The sequence below is a fragment of the Tachypleus tridentatus genome, chromosome 10 (assembly GCF_004210375.1).
Source record: "Tachypleus tridentatus isolate NWPU-2018 chromosome 10, ASM421037v1, whole genome shotgun sequence".
Classification (NCBI taxonomy): Eukaryota; Metazoa; Arthropoda; class Merostomata; order Xiphosura; family Limulidae; genus Tachypleus; species Tachypleus tridentatus.
Genome location: NC_134834.1, coordinates 1,949,430 through 1,967,057, shown reverse-complemented (window position 1 = coordinate 1,967,057; position 17,628 = coordinate 1,949,430). Strand labels below are relative to the sequence as shown.

The 17,628-nt window shown below is 32.2% G+C and overlaps 1 protein-coding gene across 2 annotated transcripts in view; it reads right to left on the bottom strand.

Annotated features, from left to right (window-relative positions):
* Positions 1-17,628, bottom strand: part of LOC143228626 (uncharacterized) — a 123,919-nt gene that overhangs the window by 61,672 nt on the left and 44,619 nt on the right. For both annotated transcript variants that reach the window (XM_076459854.1, XM_076459853.1), the window contains exon 3: positions 4,848-4,907. In XM_076459854.1, coding sequence (XP_076315969.1) covers positions 4,848-4,907 — 60 coding nt within the window. The remainder of the gene's footprint in view (positions 1-4,847; positions 4,908-17,628) is intronic.

The window sequence follows — 17,628 nt, the reverse complement described above, 5'->3', positions numbered from 1 at the left end:
ACTTATTGCGGCTATTTAGTGAGAACGCTGACCAACATATTATACACAAGTTAAAAAGAAAATCTTACTGCCGCTATTTTCTGAGAACGATGACAAAACAAAGTACACACAAGTTATAAAGAAGAACTTACTACCGCTATTTAGTGTGAACGCTGACCAAGATATTATACACAAGTTAAAAAAAAAACTTACTGCCGCTGTTTAGTGAGAACGTTGACCAACATACTATACACAAGTTATAAAGTAGAAATTACTGTAGCTAGTTAGATAGAACGCTGACCAACATAATATACACAAGTTATAAAAAAGAATTTACTGTAGCTAATTAGATATAACGCTGACCAACATATTATACACAAGATAAAAAGAAAAACTTACTGCCGCTATTTTGTGAGAACGCTGACCAACATACTACACAGAAATTATAAAGAAGAACTAACTGTAGCTATTTAGTGAGAACGCTGACCAACATACTATACACAAGTTATGAAGACGAACTTACTGTAGCTTTTTAGTGAGAACGTTGACCAACATATTATACACAAGTTATTAAGAAGAATTTACTGTAGCTATTTAGTGAGAACTCTGGCCAACATATTATACACAGCTTATAAAGAAAAACCAACTGTAGCTATTTAGTGAGAACGCTGACCAACATACTACACACAAGTTATAAAGAAGAACTCACTACCGCTATTTAGTGTGAACGCTGATTAAGATATTATACACAAGTTAAAAAGAAGAACTTACTGTTGCTCTTTGGTGAGAACGTTGACCAACATATTATACACAAGTTGTAAAGAATAACTTACTGTAGCTATTTAGTGAGAACGCTGGCCAACATATTATACACAAGTTATTAAGAAGAACTTACTGTAGCAATTTAATGAGAACTCTGACAAAAATATTATACACAAGTTATTAAGAAGAACTTACTGTAGCAATTTAATGAGAACTCTGACAAAAATATTATACACAACTTATGAAGAAAAACCAACTGTAGCTATTTAGTGAGAACGCTGACCAATATATTATACACAAGTTATAAAGAACTTTTTGTAGCTATTTGGTGAGAACGCTGACCAACACATTATACGCAAGGTATAAAGAACTTACTGTAGCTATTTAATGAGATCGCTGACCAACATACTATACACAAGTTATAAAGAAGAACGTACTGTCGTTATTTAGTGAGAACGCTGACCAACATATTATACACAACTTATAAAGGAGAACTTACTGTAGCTATTTAGTGAGAACGCTGACCAACATATTATACACAAGATATAAAGAAGAACTTACTGTAGCTTATTAGTGAGAACACTGACCAACATTCTATACACAAGTTATAAAGAAGAACTTACTGTAGCTATTTAGTGAGAACTTTGAACAACATATTATACACAAGTTATAATTTTATGTAACAAATATTTAGTAATGACATTTATTTGAAATACAGGTTCTAACATTGTGTGAATCAGATTTACTAGTGACATTTACATTAAACATAAGTTGTAACTTTATGTAACATAGATTTATTATTTCTGACCTTACCAGGTTGTTAATGCACTCGACTCGTAATCCGAGGATCTTCGGTTCGATTCCCTGTCACACCAAATATGCTCGCCCTTTCGACCGTGGGGTCGTTATAATGTTCAGTCATTCCCACTATTCGTTTGTAAAGGAGTAGCCCAAGTGTTGGCGGTGGGTGGTGATGACTCGCAGTCTTCCCTCTGGTCTTACACTGTTAAATTAGGAATGGCTAGCACAAAATCCCTCGTGTAATTTTGCGCTAAATTCAAATCAAACTCGAGGTTTGCTAGTAACACTTGATGTAACACGGATCTGATGATTAACATGCTACCTAGAAGAATCTAGTGATCAGCGCCACGTGGTGAGAAACATGTTGGCTTCAGGTATCTTGTGATCAGCGCCTTGGTGGTGATATTTATCATTTTAAAATATGTATTTTGTATTCAAGTGGTCTTTCCCATTGTTTCATATTTTAACTACTGATTAACTTTCAAACTGTGGACCGGTTTACTAACTTTATGAAAACACTCAATTACCAATATTTGACAGAGCTAAGTTTTTATAAGTGAAATATAAACTTTTACTCTGATACTGGAAGCACAAACAGAAATAGAGAAGCAATTACGGAAAGAGTGAATAAATCAGGTTATAAGATGAATATCAGGTTATAAGATGAATATCAGGTTATAAGATGAATATCAGGTTATAAGATGAATATCAGGTTATAAGATGAATATCAGGTTATAAGATGAAAATGATATAATATTGTTAATCCTCTCTGCTGTTACAATTAAAACCACTAAGGCCCAGTCACATACTGATTAACTACACTATGGCTGGTTATCATCCGAACAATCAGAAAGTGCAACATGAACTTAATGTTTGTTAAAGAGCAGGCAGTAATACCATTTCCAGTAGCAATGTGATAAATAGACATCCAGAACTGAATTACCACGTGAAGAATATGACGAAATCAAAATTTGGCTGATAATGGCGAATTACTCGATACGGCAGAATGAGATAAAATTTATTGTTTGAGCAAAGCTTCTTGGAAACTGAAGAGTTTACGCGTTTGTTTTTGTTGTTTTTTTTATTTCGAGCGCTATCTGTACTAGTCGTCCCTAATTTAGCAGTGTATGACTAGAGGGAAGGCAGCTAGTCATCACCACCCACCGCTAAATCTTGGGCTACTCTTTTACCGACGAATAGTGGGATTGACTGTCCAATTATAACGCTCCCACGGCTGAAAGAGCAAGCATATTTGGTGTGACGGGAATACGAATACGCGACCCTCATACTGCGAGTCGAGCGTCATAACCACCTGGCCATGCGTTTACGTCACGTAAACAAGCAATGTAGATAATAGGAACGGTCAAGGTAGAAAATAGAAACATTTCAAATGTTAAGTCAGATAACTCGGATTTACATGATAGCTAGTAACCGATTAGAATATTTTCAATAACCTATCATTAATTAGAGGTGCAAATGTTACCTTCAGAGTAGTTACATGTAACCTCAACGGATGTGTAGCAAGTCGACAACTATCGCTTGATTAAGATAACTAAATCAAAATACTGTAATTGTAATCAGCCTTCAAAGAAGAGAAGAGGAAACATGAGAGGTACTCTTTGACAGTTGGAGCGAAATCCAGAAGAATCAAAAATAGTTTGTTACATGGTATAGAGGGGAGTATAACACATTAAATAAAGCGTGTTGAGTGAATAACACAAGCGTGGAATTCATCTGTGGTGTTCGAGATGTAAACAGAGAACTGATGACACCCTGACTGCTGCCAGGCACAGGCACATACTTATCCATCAAAGCATTATCTCGGGATCTTTAGATCTTGTTTTCTCCTTCAAACAGAAAGTAATCCAAATCACAAAGTAAATAGTGTGATTAAAGGACACGTTGTCCAATGACACAGTCATAACTCTGATTTGACCTGCACAGTGTCTAGATATAAATAATATTAAGGACTTGTCTGATAGTCAGACGTAGAAAAACAACAACTTGGATGAACTGTAGGGAATGATACAAGACATCAAGTACAATACTTTACAATCGTACGCCGATAAAGTTGTAGTAACATAAAAACAAAATGTAAAGCATACTGTACAACATGTTTACTGTACTGATGATAAACTAACCAGCTAGTCACAAATAATCAGTAATTTTGTCTGCTGTACACGTATAACTAGCGAAACTAACACTGCTAGTACAAATTGTTTCTTTTGGTGGTGGAGAATTACAAACATTTTATTAGGTTCAAACAGACAGTCCGAAGGTAAGTTAGCTATTTCTATTATCAGGTTAAGGCAGATATAAAAATGTAAAATCGATTATTTTTGTGAGTGTTATAAATGAAAGGTTTTTCTCAAGCATTGAATTCCACAACCGTTTCAAAAGTTTCGTACAAAACAACCCAAAGGATTATCTTTTCACAGCTGTCTTTAATTTTCATCAGACAGACTAGAAGGAAGGCACATGTTCAACGTTATCCACCAACTGTATGACTGCTATTATCGGAATTATTAGTGAAATCTGACCATAACTCTTATGACACATACACATTTTGCGGGGATGACACGCGGACCGTGAACTCTAAGAAGTTTCATAGTTCGGGCACACTAACCATTGAGCCACGCCTACGCCCAACAAGAGATAGAAAACATGAGTTTTGATTATTGTTTATTTATAAGAATATTTCGAATATTTATTTATTAAGAAAATTATGAGGTTGGTTTATTCTGGCTCACCTAAAACACAGCCTAAAGTTAACCCTAAAATTAAAGGCATTAGTACATAAATGTTCTTTTGTAAGTTTCTATTTTTCTTCCAAACTGATGCTATTAGTTAAAAGTATATTAACTGAACCGTTCTTATCAGAAACGTTATGAGTTAGACACGTGAACTTAATTCGTCAGAATATTAGCATTTTCAACGGCTATTGTGTTCTAAGAAATATAAACTATAGGAAATAGATATTACAAAAATTAATTTGAACAAACGAACCAAACCTTTGACCATCAAACTCATATTCAATCCACGCCACCTATGAGTTCCAAGATAACGATTGTAAGAAATATAAGATATCTAACCATGAACATTAATTATTCTTTCACCTATTACTGTCAACAGAAACATGTTTTGACCCTACAACAGAAGACAGTAGGGAGGGAATGTTATTTATCTAATTCTGTGTTTACTGTAACAACTTGTCTTAACACTAATTTCAAGCTACCTACCTGTGTGACACTAACTAATTTCAAGCTACCTACCTGTGTGACACTAACTTATTTCAAGCTACCTACCTGTGTGGATACGTTGATGTGCTTTCAAATGACTGCTTTTCGTATAAACCTTAATGCAACCTGAAAACACAAAGTATAAACAATAAGAAGATTATACAACACATAGAATGTTTGTGTACACTGTAAACATGAAAACAAAGTTTATACAACACATAGAATGTTTGTGTACACTGTAAACATGAAAACAAAGTTTATACAACACACAGAATGTTTGTGTACACTGTAAACATGAAAACAAAGTTTATACAACACATAGAATGTTTGTGTACACTGTAAAAATGAAAACAAAGTTTATACAACACACAGAATGTTTGTGTACACTGTAAACATGAAAACAAAGTTTATACAACACACAGAATGTTTGTGTACACTGTAAACATGAAAACAAAGTTTATACAACACATAGAATGTTTGTGTAGACTGTAAACATGAAAACAAAGTTTATACAACACATAGAATGTTTGTGTACACTGTAAACATGAAAACAAAGTTTATACAACACACAGAATGTTTGTGTACACTTTAAACATGAAAACAAAGTTTATACAACACATAGAATGTTTGTGTACACTGTAAACATGAAAACAAAGTTTATACAACACACAGAATGTTTGTGTACACTGTAAACATGAAAACAAAGTTTATACAACACATAGAATGTTTGTGTACACTGTAAACATGAAAACAAAGTTTATACAACACACAGAATGTTTGTGTACACTGTAAACATGAAAACAAAGTTTATACAACACACAGAATGTTTGTGTACACTGTAAACATGAAAACAAAGTTTATACAACACACAGAATGTTTGTGTACACTATAAACATGAAAACAAAGTTTATACAACACATAGAATGTTTGAGTAGACTGTAAACATGAAAACAAAGTTTATACAACACACAGAATGTTTGTGTACACTGTAAGCATGAAAACAAAGTTTATACAACACATAGAATGTTTGTGTAGACTGTAAACCTGAAAACAAAGTTTATACAACACACAGAATGTTTGTGTACACTGTAAACATGAAAACAAAGTTTATACAACACATAGAATGTTTCTGTAGACTGTAAACATGAAAACAAAGTTTATACAACACACGGAATGTTTGTGTACACTGTAAACATGAAAACAAAGTTTATACAACACACAGAATGTTTGTGTACACTGTAAACATGAAAACAAAGTTTATACAACACACAGAATGTTTGTGTACACTGTAAACATGAAAACAAAGTTTATACAACACACAGAATGTTTGTGTACACTGTAAACATGAAAACATGAAACTAAGTAGAAATAACTTGTGTTAGAGTTCCAAAACCAGACTGGAGAATATTGTAACAAATAAAACATACATAAGGTAACAAATAAAACATACCTATTGTAACAAATAAAACATACATAAGGTAACAAATAAAACATACATATTGTAACAAATAAAACATACATATTGTAACAAATAAAACATACATAAGGTAACAAATAAAACATACATATTGTAACAAATAAAACATACATATTGTAACAAATAAAACATACATAAGGTAACAAATAAAACATACATATTGTAACAAATAAAAGATACATATTGTAACAAATAAAAGATACATATTGTAACAAATAAAACATACATATTGTAACAAATAAAACATACATAAGGTAACAAATAAAACATACACATTGTAACAAATAAAACATACATAAGGTAACAAATAAAACATACATATTGTAACAAATAAAACATACATATTATAACAAATAAAACATACATATTGTAACAAATAAAACATACATATTGTAACAAATAAAACATACATAAGGTAACAAATAAAACATACATAAGGTAACAAATAAAACATACATATTGTAACAAATAAAACATACATATTGTAACAAATAAAACATACATATTGTAACAAATAAAACATACATATTGTAACAAATAAAAGATACATATTGTAACAAATAAAACATACATAAGGTAACAAATAAAAGATACATATTGTAACAAATAAAAGATACATATTGTAACAAATAAAACATACATATTGTAACAAATAAAACATACATATTGTAACAAATAAAACATACATATTGTAACAAATAAAACATACATAAGGTAACAAATAAAACATACATATTGTAACAAATAAAACATACATAAGGTAACAAATAAAACATACATATTGTAACAAATAAAACATACATATTATAACAAATAAAACATACATATTGTAACAAATAAAACATACATATTGTAACAAATAAAACATACATATTGTAACAAATAAAACATACATATTGTAACAAATAAAACATAAATATTGTAACAAATAAAACATACATATTGTAACAAATAAAACATAAATATTGTAACAAATAAAAGATACATAAGGTATTTATAAACTACACTAACAACACTGAATAATATTTTAATATTAACAGCTGTAAATTACACTAACAACGTTGTGTAATACTTTTAATATTAACAGCTGTAAATTACACTAACAACGTTGTGTAATACATTTAATATTAACAGCTGTAAATTACACTAGCAACGTTGTGTAATACTCTTAATATTAACAGCTGTAAATTACACTAGCAACGTTGTGTAATACTTTTAACATTAGCAGCTGTAAATTACACTAGCAACGTTTTGTAATAGTTTTAATATTTACGCCTGTAAGCTACACAAACAACGTTGTGTAATAATTTTAATATTTACAGTTGTAAACTACACTAACAACGTTCTATAATAATTTTAATATTTACAGCTGTAAACTACACTAACAGTGTTGTGTAATAATTTTAATATTTACAGCTGTAAACTACACTAACAGCTTTGTGTAATAATTTTAATATTTAAAGCTGTAAACTACACTAACAACGTTGTATAATAATTTTAATATTTACAGAGGTAAACTACACTAACAACGTTGTGTAATAATTTTAATATTTACAGCTGTAAACTACACTAACAACGTTGTGTAATAATTTTAATATTTACAGCTGTAAACTACACTAACAACGTTGTGTAATAATTTTAATATTTACAGCTGTAAACTACACTAACAACGTTGTGTAATAATTTTAATATTTACAGAGGTAAACTACACTAACAACGTTGTGTAATAATTTTAATATTTACAGAGGTAAACTACAATAACAACGTTGTGTAATAATTTTAATATTTACAGCTGTAAACTACACTAACAACGTTGTGTAATAATTTTAATATTTACAGCTGTAAACTACACTAACAACGTTGTGTAATAATTTTAATATTTACAGCTGTAAACTACATTAACAACGTTGTGTAATAATATTTACAGTTGTAGACCACGTTGAAACTTACATCTTAATATTCCTGACATCGGTTATTCAGAGTAAATGTTATTATTTTTATCAGACTTTATAATGAGCTTGGAAAACCAAAGAGAAATACAATCCACTTACGAACGTCAGGACATAAATATATACGTTTATATATATTGCATCGTAAGTTTTGTTTTGAATTCAAAGTTTGAAAAACCTCACGAGTAAAATAACATTGTTAACGTTAGATGTCAGCACAGTGTAGACTAGTGAAGTATAATCTAGAAGGCTGGCGGTTGTCTTTGTCAACTTTTATTACACGGGGGTAGAGAAACTGTGGAGTTATCTTGAGAATCTTCTGACTCTATAATGGGCTTCATAACTCTATAGTAAGGTTTTAAAGATAAGCTTTATGAAGCAGTTACACATTGAACCTATTCAAGCAATGCACGCGAACAAAACCTGCTCTCTCTTACGGCCGCCCTCTGGTGTATTAGATAGACCGTAATTGGGGCCATGGAACACAGTTTAATAACATAACAGTAAAAACAAACAAGTCTTACAACCAGCACCACTATGTTTGTGAGTTTTCTCTTATCAGTTCTTTCTCTTTCCAATTTGATTTTCTATCTGTCAATGTGGAGAGAGCAACACATCACACGACTGAATAAATAAATAAACTTCTGAAAATAATTCATTCAAACGTAGATTATGTGACATCTATCGTCGTAAGTGAGATTCTTAAAACTACACTAGACACATTAAATATACAAAGTACGGTGAATACAGTGAACCTAACGTCGTAACTCAGGTTGTTAGGGCTACACTACACACATACAATATACAAAGTACGGTGAATACAGTGAACCTAACGTCGTAACTCAGGTTGTTAAAACTACACTAGACACATTAAATATACAAAGTACGGTGAATACAGTGAACCTAACGTCGTAACTCAAGTACTTAGGACTACAATAGACACATTCAATATACAAAGTACGGTGAATACAGTGAACCTAACGTCGTAACTCAGGTTGTTAGGGCTACACTACACACATACAATATACAAAGTACGGTGAATACAGTGAACATAACGTCGTAACTCAGGTTGTTAGGACTACACTACACACATTCAATATACAAAGTACGGTGAATACAGTGAACATAACGTCGTAACTCAGGTTCTTAGGACTACACTACACACATTCAATATACAAAGTACGGTGAATACAGTGAACCTAACGTCGTAACTCAGGTTGTTAGGACTACACTAGACACATTCAATATACAAAGTACGGTGAATACAGTGAACCTAACGTCGTAATTCAGGTTGTTAAGACGACAATAGACACATTCAGTATACAAAGTACGGTGAATACAGTGAACCTAACGTCGTAACTCAGGTTGTTAGGTCTACACTAGACACATTCAATATACAAAGAACGGTGAATACAGTGAACCTAACGTCGTAACTCAGGTTGTTAAAACTACACTAGACACATTCAGTATACAAAGTACGGTGAATACAGTGAACCTAACGTCGTAACTCAGGTTGTTAGGTCTGCACTAGACACATTCAATATACAAAGTACGGTGAATACAGTGAATCTAACGTCGTAACTCAGGTTGTTAAAACTACACTAGACACATTCACTATACAAAGTACGGTGAATACAGTGAACCTAACGTCGTAACTCAAGTTGTTAGGACTACACTAGACACATTCAATATATAATGTACGGTATTTATCGTGGACATAACTTTGTAACTCAGTAAAGTTCACTTCAATATTGTACTGTACTGACGTAAAGTTCACTCAATATTGTACTATACTGACGTAAAGTTCACTTCAATATTTTACTGTACTGACGTAAATTTCACTTCAATATTGTACTGTACTGACGTAAAGTTCACTTCAGTATTGTACTGTACTGACGTAAAGTTCACTTCAATATTGTAATGTACTGATGTAAAGTTCACTTCAATATTGTACTGTACTGACGTAAAGTTCACTTCAATATTGTACTGTACTGACGTAAAGTTCACTTCAATATTGTACTGTACTGATGTAAAGTTCACTTCAATATTGTAATGTACTGACATAAAGTTCACTTCAATAATGTACTGTACTAACGTATAGTTCACTTCAATATTGTAATGTACTGACATAAAGTTCACTTCAATAATGTACTTTACTAATGTATAGTTCACTTCATTATTGTATTGTACTGATGTAAACTTCACTGAATATTGTACTGTACTGACGTAAAGTTCACTTCAATATTGTACTGTACTGACGTAAAGTTCACTTCAATATTGTACTGTACTGACGTAAAGTTCACATCAATATCGTACTGTACTAATGTAAAGTTCACTTCAATTTTGTACTGTACTGACGTAAGGTTCACTTCAGTATTGTACTGTACTGATGTAAAGTTCACTTCAATATTGTACTGTACTGACGTAAAGTTCACATCAATATTGTACTGTACTGATGTAAAGTTCACTTCAATATTGTACTGTACTGACGTAAAGTTCACTTTAATATTGTACTGTACTGACGTAAAGATCACTTAAATATTGTACTGTACTGACGTAAAGTTCACTTCAATATTGTAATATACTTATGTAAAGTTCACTTCAATATTGTACTGTACTGACGTAAAGTTCACTTCAATATTGTACTCTACTTGTTACTATACTGACGTAAAGTTCACTTCAATATTGCACTGTACTTGTTAGTGTACTGACGTAAGGTTCACTTTAAGATTGCACTGTACTTGTTACTGTACTGACGAAAGATTCACTTTAAGATTGCACTGTACTTGTTACTGTACTGACGTAAGGTTCACTTCAATATTGTACTCTACTTGTTAGTGTACTGACGTAAGGTCCACTTCAATATTGTACTCTACTAGTTACTGTACTGACGTAAGGTTCACTTCAATATTGTACTCTACTTGTTAGTGTACTGACGTAAGGTTCACTTCAATATTGTACTCTACTTGTTACTGTACTGACGTAAAGTTCACTTCAATATTGCACTGTACTTGTTAGTGTATTGACGTAAGGTTCACTTTAAGATTGCACTGTACTTGTTACTGTACTGACGTAAGATTCACTTTAAGATTGCACTGTACTTGTTACTGTACTGACGTAAGGTCCACTTCAATATTGTACTCTACTTGTTAGTGTACTGACGTAAGGTCCACTTCAATATTGTACTCTACTAGTTACTGTACTGACGTAAGGTTCACTTCAATATTGTACTCTACTTGTTAGTGTACTGACGTAAGGTTCACTTCAATATTGTACTCTACTTGTTAGTGTACTGACGAAAGGTTCACTTCAATATTGTACTGTACTGATGTAAAGTTCACTTCAATATTGTACTGTACTGACGTAAAGTTCACTTCAATATTGTACTGTACTGATGTAAAGTTCACTCAATATTGTAAGTTACTGACGTGAAGTTCACTTCAATATTGTACTGTACTGATGTAAAGTTCACTTCAATATTGTACAGTACTGATGTAAAGTTCACTTCAATATTGTACAGTACTGATGTAAGGTTCACTTCAGTATTGTACTGTACTGATGTAAAGTTCACTTCAATATTGTACTGTACTGATGTAAAGTTCACTTAAATATTGTACTGTACTGATGTAAAGTTCACTTCAATATTGTACTGTACTGATGTAAAGTTCACTTCAATATTGTACTGTACTGACGTAAAGTTCACTTCAATATTGTACTGTACTGACGTAAAGTTCACTTCAATATTGTACTCTACTGACGTAAAGTTCACTTCAATTTTGTACTGTACTGACGTAAGGTTCACTTTAGTATTGTACTGTACTGATGTAAAGTTCACTTCAATATTGTACTGTACTGACGTAAAGTTCACTTCAATATTGTACTGTACTCACGTAAAGTTCACTTCAATATTGTACTGTTCTGACGTAAAGTTCACTTCAATATTGTAACTCAGGTTGTTAAAACTACACTAGACACATTGAATATACAAAGTACGGTGAATACAGTGAACCTAACCTCGTAATTCAGTTTGTTAGGTCTACACTAGACACATTCAATATACAAAGTACGGTGAATACAGTGAACCTAACGTCGTAACTCAGGTTGTTAAAACTACACTAGACACATTCAGTATACAAAGTACGGTGAATACAGTGAACCTAACGTCGTAACTCAGGTTGTTAGGTCTGCACTAGACACATTCAATATACAAAGTACGGTGAATACAGTGAACCTAACGTCGTAACTCAGGTTGTTAAAACTACACTAGACACATTCAGTATACAAAGTACGGTGAATACAGTGAACCTAACGTCGTAACTCAAGTTGTTAGGACTACACTAGACACATTCAATATATAATGTACGGTATTTATCGTGGACATAACTTTGTAACTCAGTAAAGTTCACTTCAATATTGTACTGTACTGACGTAAAATTCACTTCAATATTGTACTGTACTGACGTAATGTTCACTTCAATATTGTACTGTACTGACGTAAAGTTCACTCAATATTGTACTATACTGACGTAAAGTTCACTTCAATATTTTACTGTACTGACGTAAATTTCACTTCAATATTGTACTGTACTGACGTAAAGTTCACTTCAATATTGTAATGTACTGATGTAAAGTTCACTTCAATATTGTACTGTACTGACGTAAAGTTCACTTCAATATTGTACTGTACTGACGTAAAGTTCACTTCAATATTGTAATATACTTATGTAAAGTTCACTTCAATATTGTACTGTACTGACGTAAAGTTCACTTCAATATTGTAATGTACTGACGTAAAGTTCACTTCAATATTGTACTGTACTGATGTAAAGTTCACTTCAATATTGTAATGTACTGACATAAAGTTCACTTCAATAATGTACTGAACTAACGTATAGTTCACTTCAATATTGTAATGTACTTATGTAAAGTTCACTTCAATATTGTACTGTACTGACGTAAAGTTCACTTCAATATTGTAATGTACTGACGTGAAGTTCACTTCAATATTGTACTGTACTGATGTAAAGTTCACTTCAATATTGTAATGTATTGACATAAAGTTCACTTCAATAATGTACTGTACTAACGTATAGTTCACTTCAATATTGTAATGTACTGACATAAAGTTCACTTCAATAATGTACTTTACTAATGTATAGTTCACTTCAATTTTGTACTGTACTGACGTAAGGTTCACTTCAGTATTGTACTGTACTGATGTAAAGTTCACTTCAATATTGTACTGTACTGACGTAAAGTTCACATCAATATTGTACTGTACTGATGTAAAGTTCACTTCAATATTGTACTGTACTGACGTAAAGTTCACTTTAATATTGTACTGTACTGACGTAAAGTTCACTTCAATATTGTACTGTACTGACGTAAAGTTCACTTCAATATTGTACTCTACTTGTTACTGTACTGACGTAAAGTTCACTTCAATATTGCACTGTACTTGTTAGTGTACTGACGTAAGGTTCACTTTAAGATTGCACTGTACTTGTTACTGTATTGACGAAAGATTCACTTTAAGATTGCACTGTACTTGTTACTGTACTGACGTAAGGTTCACTTCAATATTGTACTCTACTAGTTACTGTACTGACGTAAGGTTCACTTCAATATTGTACTCTACTTGTTAGTGTACTGACGTAAGGTTCACTTCAATATTGTACTCTACTTGTTACTGTACTGACGTAAAGTTCACTTCAATATTGCACTGTACTTGTTAGTGTATTGACGTAAGGTTCACTTTAAGATTGCACTGTACTTGTTACTGTACTGACGTAAGATTCACTTTAAGATTGCACTGTACTTGTTACTGTACTGACGTAAGGTCCACTTCAATATTGTACTCTACTTGTTAGTGTACTGACGTAAGGTCCACTTCAATATTGTACTCTACTAGTTACTGTACTGACGTAAGGTTCACTTCAATATTGTACTCTACTTGTTAGTGTACTGACGTAAAGTTCACTTCAATATTGTACTCTACTTGTTAGTGTACTGACGAAAGGTTCACTTCAATATTGTACTGTACTGATGTAAAGTTCACTTCAATATTGTACTGTACTGACGTAAAGTTCACTTCAATATTGTACTGTACTGATGTAAAGTTCACTTCAATATTGTACTGTACTGACGTAAAGTTCACTTCAATATTGTACTCTACTGACGTAAAGTTCACTTCAATATTGTACTCTACTGACGTAAAGTTCACTTCAATTTTGTACTGTACTGACGTAAGGTTCACTTTAGTATTGTACTGTACTGATGTAAAGTTCACTTCAATATTGTAGTGTACTGACGTAAAGTTCACTTCAATATTGTACTGTTCTGACGTAAAGTTCTCTTCAATATTGTAACTCAGGTTGTTAAAACTACACTAGACACATTGAATATACAAAGTACGGTGAATACAGTGATTCTAACCTCGTAATTCAGTTTGTTAGGACTACACTAGACACATTCAATATACAAAGTACGGTGAATACAGTGAACCTAACGTCGTAACTCAGGTTGTTAAAACTACACTAGACACATTCAGTATACAAAGTACGGTGAATACAGTGAACCTAACGTCGTAACTCAGGTTGTTAGATCTACACTAGACACATTCAATATACAAAGTACGGTGAATTCAGTGAACCTAACGTCGTAACTCAGGTTGTTAAAACTACACTAGACACATTCAGTATACAAAGTACGGTGAATACAGTGAACCTAACGTCGTAACTCAAGTTGTTAGGACTACACTAGACACATTCAATATATAATGTACGGTATTTATCGTGGACATAACTTTGTAACTCAGTAAAGTTCACTTCAATATTGTACTGTACTGACGTAAAATTCACTTCAATATTGTACTGTACTGACGTAATGTTCACTTCAATATTGTACTGTACTGACGTAAAATTCACTTCAATATTGTACTGTACTGACGTAATGTTCACTTCAATATTGTACTGTACTGACGTAAAGTTCACTCAATATTGTACTATACTGACGTAAAGTTCACTTCAATATTTTACTGTACTGACGTAAATTTCACTTCAATATTGTACTGTACTGACGTAAAGTTCACTTCAGTATTGTACTGTACTGACGTAAAGTTCACTTCAATATTGTAATGTAATGATGTAAAGTTCACTTCAATATTGTACTGTACTGACGTAAAGTTCACTTCAATATTGTACTGTACTGACGTAAAGTTCACTTCAATATTGTAATATACTTATGTAAAGTTCACTTCAATATTGTACTGTACTGACGTAAAGTTCACTTCAAAATTGTAATGTACTGACGTAAAGTTCACTTCAATATTGTACTGTACTAACGTATAGTTCACTTCAATATTGTAATGTACTGACATAAAGTTCACTTCAATAATGTACTTTACTAATGTATAGTTCACTTCATTATTGTATTGTACTGATGTAAAGTTCACTGAATATTGTACTGTACTGACGTAAAGTTCACATCAATATTGTACTGTACTGACGTAAAGTTCACTTCAATATTGTACTCTACTGACGTAAAGTTCACTTCAATATTGTAATATACTGACGTAAAGTTCACTTCAGTATTGTAATATACTGACGTAAAGTGCACTTTAATATTGTAATGTACTGACGTAAAGTGCACTTCAATATTGTAATGTACTGACGTAAAGTTCACTTCAATATTGTACTGTACTGATGTAAAGTTCACTCAATATTGTAAGTTACTGACGTGAAGTTCATTTCAATATTGTACTGTACTGATGTAAAGTTCACTTCAATATTGTACAGTACTGATGTAAAGTTCACTTCAATATTGTACAGTACTGATGTAAGGTTCACTTCAGTATTGTAATGTACTGATGTAAAGTTAACTTCAATATTGTACTGTACTGATGTAAAGTTCACTTCAATATTGTACTGTACTGATGTAAAGTTCACTTAAATATTGTACTGTACTGATGTAAAGTTCACTTCAATATTGTACTGTACTGATGTAAAGTTCACTTCAATATTGTACTGTACTGACGTAAAGTTCACTTCAATATTGTACTCTACTGACGTAAAGTTCACTTCAATATTGTACTGTACTGACGTAAAGTTCACTTCAATATTGTACTCTACTGACGTAAAGTTCACTTCAATTTTGTACTGTACTGACGTAAGGTTCACTTTAGTATTGTACTGTACTGATGTAAAGTTCACTTCAATATTGTACTGTACTGACGTAAAGTTCACTTCAATATTGTACTGTACTGACGTAAAGTTCACTTCAATATTGTAACTCAGGTTGTTAAAACTACACTAGACACATTGAATATACAAAGTACGGTGAATACAGTGAACCTAATCTCGTAATTCAGTTTGTTAGGACTACACTAGACACATTCAATATACAAAGTACGGTGAATACAGTGAACCTAACGTCGTAACTCAGGTTGTTAGGTCTACACTAGACACATTCAATATACAAAGTACGTTGAATACAGTGAACCTAACGTCGTAACTCAGGTTGTTAAAACTACACTAGACACATTCAGTATACAAAGTACGGTGAATACAGTGAACCTAACGTCGTAACTCAGGTTGTTAGGTCTGCACTAGACACATTCAATATACAAAGTACGGTGAATACAGTGAACCTAACGTCGTAACTCAGGTTGTTAAAACTACACTAGACAATTCAGTATACAAAGTACGGTGAATACAGTGAACCTAACGTCGTAACTCAAGTTGTTAGGACTACACTAGACACATTCAATATATAATGTACGGTATTTATCGTGGACATAACTTTGTAACTCAGTAAAGTTCACTTCAATATTGTACTGTACTGACGTAAAATTCACTTCAATATTGTACTGTACTGACGTAATGTTCACTTCAATATTGTACTGTACTGACGTAAAGTTCACTCAATATTGTACTATACTGACGTAAAGTTCACTTCAATATTTTACTGTACTGACGTAAATTTCACTTCAATATTGTACTGTACTGACGTAAAGTTCACTTCAGTATTGTACTGTACTGACGTAAAGTTCACTTCAATATTGTAATGTACTGACGTAAAATTCACTTCAATATTGTACTGTACTGACGTAATGTTCACTTCAATATTGTACTGTACTGACGTAAAGTTCACTCAATATTGTACTATACTGACGTAAAGTTCACTTCAATATTTTACTGTACTGACGTAAATTTCACTTCAATATTGTGCTGTACTGACGTAAAGTTCACTTCAGTATTGTACTGTACTGACGTAAAGTTCACTTCAATATTGTAATGTACTGATGTAAAGTTCACTTCAATATTGTACTGTACTGACGTAAAGTTCACTTCAATATTGTACTGTACTGACGTAAAGTTCACTTCAATATTGTAATATACTTATGTAAAGTTCACTTCAATAT